This window comes from Lithobates pipiens, unplaced genomic scaffold (assembly GCF_037356315.1).
Source record: "Lithobates pipiens isolate NorthernLeopardFrog02 unplaced genomic scaffold, aLitPip1_a1.2 Scaffold_28, whole genome shotgun sequence".
Classification (NCBI taxonomy): domain Eukaryota; kingdom Metazoa; phylum Chordata; class Amphibia; order Anura; family Ranidae; genus Lithobates; species Lithobates pipiens.
The window spans coordinates 163,234,659-163,246,832 of NW_027507789.1; the positions used below are offsets into that span (position 1 = coordinate 163,234,659).

Sequence of the window (12,174 nt, forward strand, 5' to 3'; positions counted from 1 at the left end):
AGGCTGGGTTCACACTGGAGCGATGCAGGAACGCCACAAATCCGCGGCGGGTTCCCGCATCGCATGCCTCCCGGCGGCAGTTCACACTGCCCTATGCGAACTGCTGGGAGTGTCAGTGAAATGTTAATGACACCCCCAGATCAGTTCGCATATCGCAGTGCGATCTGCAAACTCGGATCGCATGGTGTGAACACCCATGCGATCCGATTCTGCTGCGGACCAAAAAAAGGGTTCCGTGCGAATTTGCGGCGGGTGCGGAGCGAATTCAGCCATACTATCTGTATGGCTGAACTCGAATCGCACAGAGATCGGATGTGATTTGCACTGCAGTGCGGTGCGAATCACATTCGTTCTCATAAACCGCTGCAATGTGAACCCAGCCTTAGTGATACTGGCGATGGGGGGTGATCACGGGGTTAAACCTTTATTGGGGGGGTTAGGGGGGTACATTAGAACTAAAGGGGGCTAACCCTAACTGCCCTAACAGTTATTACAGTCACAAATGACACCAATGCAAAAAAAAAAAAATGCAATTGGTGTCACTGTGACTGGGGGGGGGGCAGGGGTAATTGGGGGGGTGATCGGGGGGGTGAAGGGGGGGTGTGAGTGTGCCTGGCATGTTCTACTCTGTAGTGTCGTGTTGGTGCAACTCACCGATCCTCTTTTCTCGGTGCCGGAACGAAAAATACCGACATGGAGGAGAGATTACATCACTTACTCTCCTGTGTTTACATTACAGGAGAGGAAGTGATGTCACGGAGCATTTCCATTCGTCGGGAGCGATCGCGAGGGGGTGGCCATGAATGAATGGCCGCCCCCTCATCCTGGATCGCTCCCGAACGAATACCGACCGCCGCAGGCACCGGGGGGGGGGGGGGGGGGCCCGATCGGGCCCCCCACCCGCGGGAAGGCAGGGACGTATATATACGCCCATATGCCTGCCCGTGCCATTCTGTCGACGTATATCGTCGTGCGGCGGTCAGCAAGTGGTTAAGCACCGACTTTTAAATATTTTTTCTTTCATTTTGGCCATCTGTGTCCCATTGGGGAGATTTTATGAATCTATATATATCTTTATAGATAGGTGTTTGTGTATATATGTATGTATTATATATATATATATATATATATATATATATATACATATACACACACACTCTTTCTTCAATAATGTTGTTGGATTTGCTGTTTAATAGTGTGTGGTCATCCACCTCATCTTGTCTACATTTCAAGGATGTGAACTGGACCAACACCTGTTTATGGGAAAGTGGGGCTAGAATTTGGTGGACCAACCTGGAGCGGTGTCTACATCGCTCTGATTTGGATCTTTTAAAAAACAATAAGTTGTCGGTGAAGAACATACAAAAAAAAGACAGCCACATCAAACAAGTGTTTTCCGTTTATCCAAAACAATAAAAAATCCCAGGAATCCTGGATAGATTACATACTGTACCCTTCTATTTTTTTTACAATTACCATCAATGAACATTGGGGCATAGTTTTTACAATCAGAAACCCATAGCAACATTAAATAAACATATAAAAAATGTCTGACAAGTCTGGTGGTTGAGCCTGGATTAGGCAATCCTCAGAACAGAGAAAATGTCCATTAGACAGAAGTGTCATAGAGCGGTGAGAGCTTTGGCAGCAATTCTTCTTCCAAGAGGGAGTGTCAGATCTGTGATCGCCAACACAATTTTAGGGCTTGATAAGGTGGAGACTTTAACCAACTCCGATACCTTTAAAGACAGAAGATAAACCAAACATGAAATCAAATAACCTTGTCATTTAATAATACATTTGTTTTCTAGTTTTGTACAGAGGGGGAGGGTTAGATTCTCCGTTAGGTGTGTGTGTATATATACACACATATACACATACATATACACACACACACACTGCCTTTAAAAAGTATTCATACCCCTTGAAATTTTCCACATTTTGTCATGTTACAACCAAAAATGTAAATATATTTTATCAGGATTTTATGTGATAGACCAACACAAAGTGCCACATAATTCTGAAGTGGAAAGAAAATGAAGGAAAATGATAAATGGTTTTCAAATTTTTTTCACAAGAAAATATCTGAAAAGTGTGGTGTGCATTTATATTCAGCCCCCTTTACTCTGATACTCCTAACTAAAATCTAGTCTGACCAATTGCCTTCAGAAGTCACCTAATTCTTAAATATAGTCCACCTGTGTGTAACTTAATCTCAGTATAAATATAACTGTTCTGTGAAGCCCTCAGAGGTTTGTTAAAGAACCTCAGTGAACAAACAGCATCATAAAGGCCAAGGAACACGCCAGACAGGTCAGGGGTAAAGTTGTAAAGTTTAAAGCAGGGTTAGGTTATAAAAAAAAATATCCCAAGCTTTAAACATCTCACGGAGCACTGTTCAATCCATCATTGGAAAATGGAAAGAGTATGACACAACTGCAAACCTGCCAAGACATGGCCGTGCACCTAAACTGACAGGCCGGGCAAGGAGAGCATTAATCAGAGAAGCATCCAAGAGGCCCATTGTAACTCTGGAGGAGCTGCAGAGATCCACAGCTCAGGTGGGAGAATCCGTCCACAGGACAACGATTAGTCGTGCCCTCCACAAATCTGGCCTTTATAGAAGACTGGCATGAAGAAAGCAATTGTTGAAAGAAAGGCATAAGTCCATTTTGCCGTTTGTGAGAAGCCATGTGGGGGACACAGCAAACATGCGGAAGAAGGTGCTCTGGTCAGATGAGACCAAAATTTAACTTTTTGGCCTAGAAGCAAAATGTTATTGTGTGGCAGGAAAACGAACACTGCACATCACCCTGAACACACCATCCACACTGTGAAACATGGTAGGGGCTGCATTGTGTTGTGGGGATGCTTTTCTTTAGCGGGGACAGAGAAGCTGATCAGATTTGATGGGAAGATGGATGGAGCCAAATACAGGGCAATCTTAGAAGAAAACCTGTTAGAGTCTGCAAAAAACTTGACTGGGGCAGAGGTTCATCTTCCAGCAGGACAACAACCCTAAAAATACAGCCAGAGCTATAATGGAATGGTTTAGATCAAAGCATATTCGTGTATAGAATGGCCCAGTCAAAGTCCAGACCTAAATCCAATTGAAAATCTCTCCATCCAATCTGACAGAGTTTGAGCTATTTTGCAAAGAATGGGCAAAAGTCACTCTCTAGATGTGCAAAGCTGGTAGAGACATCCCCAAAAAGACTTGCAGCGAAAGGTGGTTCTACCAAGTATTGACTCAGGGGACTGAATACAAATGCACGCAATACTTTTCATATACTTATTTGGAAAAAAATGTGAAAACCATTATATCGTTTTTCTTCCACTTGAAAATTATGTGCCACTTTGTGTTGGTCTATCACATAAAATACATTTATGTTTTTGGTTGCAAGATGACAAAATGTGGAAAATTTCAAGGGATATGATAACTTCTTCAAGGCAGAGAGTGTGTGTGTAAATAAAAGCTTATTGGGTCACAACACAACAATATATACAAATATGAAAAATTATATTCATATACGTATCAAAATTCTATTTCTGCCACTGTTTTGCCTTCAACATAGAATTTGTCTTTAAATCTTTTTTTAATTGGTTCTATGTTTTAGTTTATACTTAGATTTTATCAGTAAACAACGCATCTCACACTGGTTGTGGAAAGTAGAGGAGGTGAGGAAAATGGAGGATTTATTCCTCACGGCACAAAATAGGCAAGAGACCTATAAGAAGACCTGGGACAAATGGCTTGTCTTTCTCTATTCTGCTGAGGGACGATGACTTCTACAGACACAGAACACCTTGCCAACTGTACCAAACCCATAACCTGGAGTCTCCCTCATGCTCCCCCCATCCCTACTTTAGCACTCCTCTTATATCGTTATGGGGAAAAAATGGAGGAACTAGGGGTAGGGGGCCCTGACCCCTGCTATCTATAAGGGAATGTAAGATGGAGGGCATAGTTCCAAATAAGAACTGATACCTGGTTTGCTATCTCATGTGAATATGTATAGCGCAGTATGATTTAGCGGTAATTGCCATAAATGTTATATTTGGATTTTATAACCATGATATTGGACCCTCCCTTAACTGTATTGTGGGGACCCTCCCCCTTGGAATTGAATAAAGTTTATATTTGAAAAAAAAAAAAATTAAATTGAATTCTTTCCAATGGATTTAGGATTAAACAAATGTGTATTTTCTCTACCAATGTTGGATGCGCAGTGTATTTAACCCAGACTATAAGAAGCCTGGAAGCTAGCAGTACACCTTAGGGGAAAGACATTTTTAAAAGAATGGTTACCCTGGTGCTTAACAAGCAGAGGCAGAATGTGGAAAGGACAGCAGGATCTGGGAATAGGTGCCCATTTTTATCATCCACCCCTACTCTGTGTTCCTCCTTCCACTCCTACTATTTCCCAAGCACTCATTAGGCAGCCCATAGACTAGTTCATTTTTTTGTTCACCCAGTTGGGTAGAAAAAAATAAAAAATAAATGACTCCTCCATTTTCTCATCCACACATTCAATGTGGATGGGGGAATCCTCCCCACGGAGCTACTGTATTCCAGCCATCATGCTGATCAGCGCTGTTGGATAAACCCAGCAGTGCTGAACGAGCAGGGAAAATGCTGACAGAGGGGTTGCACAAAAGTCAATCGGTAGGTCGACTTTTGTACAACCTCCCTGTCCATACATGGATCAAAATTCAGCTGGTCCCTGCTGAACCAGACTAATTTTGATTCCTCTATGGCCGGTTTAATACACAAAGTCACATCATCAGACTTGCAACATGGTTCAACACTGAGAATTGCAGGCCAGTTAGGACAGCACATTGCACTTACAGCTTTTATCTTTTTACCAGTAAATAATTGTAGAAGGGTCCCAATCACTCACCATGCTGAAAGGCATAAACTGTAGGATCCCGCCTTTCCCTCCTGGCTCAAGGCTCTCCACACACTCCTCCATAAACCACTGAACAAACTGGGTGTGGGAGCCAGCTGTCCGCGCTCCCAGAATGGACGAGATCAATAGGAAAAGGTTGGCTGCAGGCAAGAAGAAGTATTTTCAGAAAGGAGTGGTTGACCATGAGTTATTTAGTAATGGAACAGAGAACATTTAACACGTAAAACTAATGAAATATAAGCAGGTACTGTTTAAACAAAAAAGCAGGATCCTGTTTTAAAAAGATAATTTCCAGATTTATTATACTTTTTTTTTTTTTTTTTTTTTTAGGAAAGACTAGTTAAAAAGTAAATAGGCAGCTCTTCCGTAGCCAACCTATTCAAAACTTCTGTGCCTGTGCCTATCCCTTCCGCTACATAATTGCCAGCACAACCCATGTGAGCACAGGGTAGAGAATATTCCCTTTGAATCCTAGCAACTGTGCTTTTTCTCCTGATTCACGTGTGCTCAGCTATGAAATACTAATGTGAGAACATAAATAATAGGCAAAATTTCAATGTCTGCATATATATTAGGTTGTAGTTGTCAAAATACTATCATGTTTATAATCTGCAGAAAGGGTTGTAGTTTTATCTACAAATTACAAAATGCCAATAATTTAAATGAAAAAATAAATAAAACAATGTTTAGTAGAAATCTTTAATCACTTGCCTACTTGGCACCTTCACCCCCTTCCTGCCCAGGCCAATTTTCAGTGCAGTTGCACTTTGACAATTGCGCAGTTATGCGACACTGGAGGGCACAGACAAGCGACACTGGAGGGCACAGACAAGCGACACTGGAGGGCACAGACAAGCGACACTGGAGGGCACAGGCAAGCGACACTGGAGGGCACAGGCAAGCGACACTGGAGGGCACAGGCAAGCGACACTGGAGGGCACAGGCAAGCGACACTGGAGGGCACAGGCAAGCGACACTGGAGGGGCTGCACTGGTGGGGCACTGATAAACAGGACACTGATGATCAGAGCCCTGATTGTCATTGCAGATGTCCCAGCTGAAGAATGCTGGTTACCGGTTCTCCTTTCCTCACGCGCTGTCAGCGTGAGGTGAGGAATACCGATAACCGGCATTTCCGGTCTACACTGTGACTGGACACAGCTGATCACATGGTAAAGAGCCTACATTATCTTTACTGTGGTAGATGATGCGCTGTGTCCCAGTGACACCATGCACCATCAATTGCCAGGCGTACGTTGCGAGAATGGGGGGGGGGGCATCACATGATGTCCTCCTAGAACAAGAGTGCTCCCATCATTTTACTATACCATATGCAGGAAGCAGTTAAAGTAATACTGCCTCAATGGCAAGCAAACCGTGGGCAGTCTGGCAAAGAAAGCAGATTATTACTAACTTTCCTAAAGTGACCCTGTCGCCTCAAGGCTGCCTTTGGCCAAGAGGTCACCTGTAAAAGGAAGCATTTGACTTAATTTTCTTAAGATTAAAACGCCAAAAGCAAACTCACAGAAATCTAAAATCGAAGAGCTTATCTGCAGCCATGCCACGCCACATTGGATGGAAGGCGCTCCTTGGAAAACAGCATGTGAGTGAGGAAACAAAGTTCAATGTTCCAGAAAGAGCCACTATGGGACACAGGGCATCATGTGATGTCACACAAACCATGACTGGTTTCAGAAAAGAGACAATTGGAGTTCAGAAATGTGTTACCATAGCAACCATCCTCCCCTAGGTGTGACGTCACATCCTGCCCTGTGTCTCACAGTGGCTCTCCTCACTTCCTGGAACATTGGATTTGGTTTTTCACATGCTGTATTCTGTCACAAACAGCTTTTCCAGGAGATGGCTTCCATCCAATGATGCATGGGTGCAGAGAAGCTCTTTGAGTGAGTTTGAATTTGGCTTTTTATTCATAATAAACCCATAGATGCTGCACTTAGCTGGCGTCTCCTTGTATTTCTTTGTATTGTAATTTCATAGATTTATTCCTGTCTCAGGTAGTGCTGCATACTGAAGTACAACACCTTTCCTATGGGATTTTTTATGAACTCCTTGTTAACATTTTATGAACTACCTATGCTACACAAGTACATCTTCACATTTATCTAGGAATTTATGTGGATGATGCAGCCTTTGTTTGCACCACAATTTCATTTGTTGTTTGTGCAAAGGTCTGACACATACATACTAACATTGGTCCAAGCTATTTGTGCTGCATATGAAACAAGATCAGTATAAGCTTTGGGTGAACCCGTTTCACTGGCCTGCATCTTGATTTGATAGTAAATTATAAAAATCACGGTGTAACCAACTATAGCACTACAGCCATGGCTAAAAGTTTTGAGAATGACATATTAATTTTCAAAAAGTCTGCTGTGTTTTAAGATCTTTTTGTCAGATGTTACTGTGGTATACATATAAGTGTTAAAGGCTTTCATTGACAATTACATTAAGTTTATGCAAAAAAATCATTATTTCTAGCGTTGACCCTTCTTTTCAAGACCTTTCTTTTCAATTCGCCCTGACATGCTGTCAATCAACTTCTGGGCCACATCCTGACTGATGGCAGCCCATTCTTGCAAAATCAATGTTTGGAGTGTGTCAGAATGTGTAAGGTTTTTTTTTTAACCGCCTCTTGAGGTTTGAACACAAGTTCTCAATGGGATCAAGGTCTGGGGAGTTTCCTGGCCATGGACCCAAAATGTCAACGTTTTGTTCCCCAAACCACTTAGTTATCACTTTTGCCTTATAGCATTGTGCCCCATCATGCTGGAAAAGGCATTGTTCCTCACTAAACTGTTCTTGGAGGGTTGGGAAAAATTGCTCTTGAAGGATGTATTTTTGCACCATTCTTTTGTTCATGGCTGTGTTCTTAGGCAAAATTGTGAGTGAGCTCACTCCCTTGGTCTCAGGATACTTTACTTCTGGAATCATGACACAGGACTGATGGTAGAGCGCTCCAGACAAGGTTTTTTGGCAGATGCCTCAAACAATCGGAAAGAGGATTCATCAAAGAAAATTACTTTACCCCAGTCCTCAGCAGTCCAATTCCTGTACCTTTTTCAGAATATCAGTCTGTCCCTAATGTCTTTCCTGGAGAGAAGTGGCTTTTTTGTTCGACACCAGGCCATCCTCCAAAAGTCTTCTACTCACTGTGTGTGCAGATGCACTCAAACTTGCCTGCTGCCATTCCTGAGCAAGCTCTGCACTGTTGGTGCCTTGATCCCACAGCTAAATCAACTGTAGGAGATGGTCCTGGCACTTGCTGGACTTTCTTGGGTGCCCTGAAGCCTTCTTCACAACAATCGAACCGCTCTCCTTGAAATTCTTTATGATTCGATAAATGTTTTATTTAGGTGCAACCTTAGTAGCAGCAATATCCTTGCCTGTGAACCCCCTTTTGTGCAATGTAATGATGACTGCACGTTTCCTCGGAGAACAATGATTTCAAGCACCACCTTCCTTTGAAAGCTTCTAGTCTGTTATTCTAACTCAATCAGCATTAGAGTGATTTCCAGCCTTGTCAACATTGACACCTGTGTTAATGAAAGAATCACTGACATGATGTCAGCTGGTCCTTATGTTCCAGTGCTGAAATGCAATTGAAATGTTTGTTTTTTGGGGATTAAATACATTTTCATGGCAAATAGGGACTTTTTGCAATTCATCTGATCACTCTTCATAACATTCTGGAATATATTCAAATTGCCAACATAAAAACTGAGGCAGCAGACTTTGTGAAAATTAATATTTGTGTCATTCTCAAAACTTTTGGCCACGGCTGTACAATGGTCTATAGAAAGGAGATGTCCAAAGGTGTGATCTTACCAAGCACTCTGTTCAATGGTTCTTTAGAACTGATGTTGTGGATCTGCGAGGCGGAGAGAGAGTTGTTCATAGGACGCTCAGCTGTGAATGAAAAACAGACATTTTATGTGACTTTACAAAAATAACACATTTAGTAAATGCAGTCATGGGCCAATGGAGCAGGTTTACAAGCAAAATAAAACCAAAAAATGTACTAGCTATGACTTCTTGCTTCTTTAGATTATATTATACAGTGCCTTGCAAAAGTATTAACCCCCCTTGGCTTTTTACCTATTTTGCTACATTACAGCCTCTAGTTCAATGTTTTTTTTAATCCGAATTATATGTGATGGATCAGAACACAATAGTTTAAGTTGGTGAAGTTAGAAAAATATATACATAAAACTATTTTAAAAAACTGATAATCGGCACGTGCGTATGTATTCACCCCTTTGTTATGAAGCCCATAAAAAGGCTGGTGCAACCAATTACCTTGAGAAGTCACATAATTAGTGAAATGATAAAAAAGGCCCCAGAGGCTGCAACACCTAAACAAGAGGCACCACTAACCAAACACTGCCATGAAGACCAAGGAACTCTCGGAAACAAGTAAGGGACAATGTTGTTGAGAAGTACAAGTCAGGGTTAGGTTATAAAAAAATATCCAAATCTTTGATGATCCCTAGGAGCACCATAAAATCTATTATAACCAAATGGAAAGAACATGGCACAACAGCAAACCTGCCAAGAGACGTCCTCACACCAAAGTTCATAGACCGGGCAAGGAGGGCATTAATCAGAGAGGCAACACAGAGACCTAAGGTAACCCTGGAGGAGCTGCAGAGTTCCACAGCAGAGACTGGAGTATCTGTACATAGGACGACAATAAACCGTACGCTCCATAGAGTTAGGGTTTATGGCAGAGTGGCCAGAAGAAAGACATTACTTTCAGCAAAAAACAAAATGGAACGTTTTGAGTTTGTGGAAAGCTCTGGTCTGATGAGCAGAAATTGACACATCACATCACCCAAAGAACACCATCCCCACAGTGAAACATGGTGGTGGCAGCATCATGCTGTGGGGATGTTTTCAGCAGTTGGGACTGGGAAACTGGTCAGAGTTGAGGGAAAGATGGATGGTGCTAAATACAGGGATATTCTTGAGCAAAACCTGTACCACTCTGTGTGTGATTTGAAGCTAGGACGGAGTTTCACCTGCCAGCAGGACAATGACCGCAAACACACTGCTAAAGCAACACTTGAGTAGTTTAAGGGGAAACATGTAAATGTGTTGGAATGGCCTAGTCAAAGTCTCAATCCAATAGAAAATCTGTGGTCAGACAAACATTGCTGTTCACAAGCGCAAACCATCTAACTTGAAGGAGCTGGAGAAGTTTTGCAAGGAGGAATGGGCAAAAATCCCAGTGGTAAGATGTGGCAAGCTCAGACTTATCCAAAGCGACTTGTAGCTGTGATAGGTGCAAAAGATGGCTCTACAAAGTATTGACTTTGGGGGGTGAATAGTTAGGCACATTGACTTTTTCTGTTATTTTGTCCTATTTGTTGTTTGCTTCACAATAAAAAAAAACAAAAAAAAAAAAACACATCTTCAAAGTTGTGGGCATGTTCTGTAAATTAAATGATGCAAATCCTCAAACAATCCATGTTAATTCCAGGTTGTGAGGCAACAAAACATGAAAAATGCCAAGGGGGGTGAATACATTTGCAAGGCACTGTCATGCATATCTAGAAATCATTTATCATCATTATGACTGTTTTTTCCTTATTCTTGTAGCCCTGATGAACCTAAAACACTTTGGTTTTATGACTTTTTTTTTTTTAATAGCAACAAATTAAATTATTTTGTACTCTTTTATCCCGGTTTAGTCTTGTGCTACTGTCTATATTTCTACAGGAACACTATAAGTACCGTATTTATTGGTGTATAACACGCACCTTATGCCGATCCCTTGCCGATTGTCAGCTCCTCTGCCTTTTCAGCTGTTCTCTGCACCTTTTGGAAGCTGCCAAAAGCCGCAGAGAACGGCCGAAAATAGCCAAAAACAGCTGAGAGCTACCAAGCGACGCTGAGATACACAGGACATTCACTCTGTATCTCGGCGGTACCATTTTTAAACGGAAGGCCTGCAAAAGAAACTGGCAAGGCTGCAAATGACATGCAAGGCTGCAATGGAAGGCTGCAAATGACATGCAAGGCTGCAATGGAAGGCTGCAAATGACATGCAAGGCTGCAATGGAAGGCTGCAAATGACATGCAAGGCTAAATGCAAGGCTGCAAATGACATGCAAGGCTGCAAATGACATGCAAGGCTAAATGCAAGGCTGCAAATGACATGCAAGGCTAAATGCAAGGCTGCAAATGACTGACAAGGCTAAATGCAAGGCTGCAAATGACTGACAAGGCTAAATGCAAGGCTGCAAATGACTGACAAGGCTAAATGCAAGGCTGCAAATGACTGACAAGGCTAAATGCAAGGCTGAAAATGACTGACAAGGCTAAATGCAAGGCTAAAAATGACATGCAAGGCTGCAATGGAAGGCTGCAAATGACACTGACAAGGCTGCATTGATGGGCATTTAAACATACGTTTTTTTCCTTAAACTTCCCTCCTAAAAGTTTTTTTCTTTAAAATTCCTTCTTAAACTGGTGGTGCATGTTATACGCCGATAAATACGGTCATTTTAAAATACAATATAACAGCACAAAATAGTTTGGATGTGCAAAGCGCAGTAACCTTTAGCAGCTACCAGTAAAAAAAGCCTCTTGAAGCAGAACTCTCAGACGAATAGAAATTCAGATTTTTACCAATTTGCCCTGAATTTCAGTTTATATGCTCACAACGTTTAATGAATCATGCTGAGTGACAACATAGCTTACACAGGGCAAACAGAGGCAGCTATGATTTTATCCCTAAAATCAAGCTTTTTTTTAAGTTCATATTTGCTCAGAGCAGAAATAAGAAAATGTAGAATTAAAAAAACAGTAGCTGCTCAATCATTTTTAAAACTAGAAAAGGAGGCACAAGATGGAAGGGGTAAATTCGTCAACTCCATACCATATCAATCTTTCAATACAATATTCGTTGACCTGCTGGTCAGCAAAAAAGGACTTGTAGGCTGCTGGACTGTAGCTCCTACATATAAAGTGGTGTGGAATTCACACAAGCTCTGTAGAGACAAACTAAAGCCCCATACACACTATCAGATTGTCTGCTGAGTTTTTCCTTCAGATTTACCAAAACCATATAATATGAGGTAAAACCTTAGGAGTTTCAATGTGTATGTAATCAGACAGGCCCTTCTACTACATGGTTTTGGTAAATCTGAAGGAAAAACTCAGCAAACAATCTGATAGTGTGTATGGGGCTTAAGTGTTACTAAAACCAGAACCTGCATTTACTAAATCTGGTCTCCCATAGT

The 12,174-nt window shown here is 41.8% G+C and overlaps 1 protein-coding gene across 1 annotated transcript in view; it reads right to left on the reverse strand.

Annotated features, from left to right (window-relative positions):
* Positions 1–1,381: 1,381 nt before the first annotated feature.
* Positions 1,382–12,174, reverse strand: part of MED24 (mediator complex subunit 24) — a 122,932-nt gene continuing 112,139 nt past the window's right edge. Inside the window, exons 24-26 of the mRNA XM_077459823.1 lie at positions 8,756–8,836; positions 4,902–5,050; positions 1,382–1,739 (exon numbers count right to left, since the gene is read on the reverse strand). Coding sequence (XP_077315949.1) covers positions 1,623–1,739; positions 4,902–5,050; positions 8,756–8,836 — 347 coding nt within the window. The 3' untranslated portion in view covers positions 1,382–1,622. The remainder of the gene's footprint in view (positions 1,740–4,901; positions 5,051–8,755; positions 8,837–12,174) is intronic.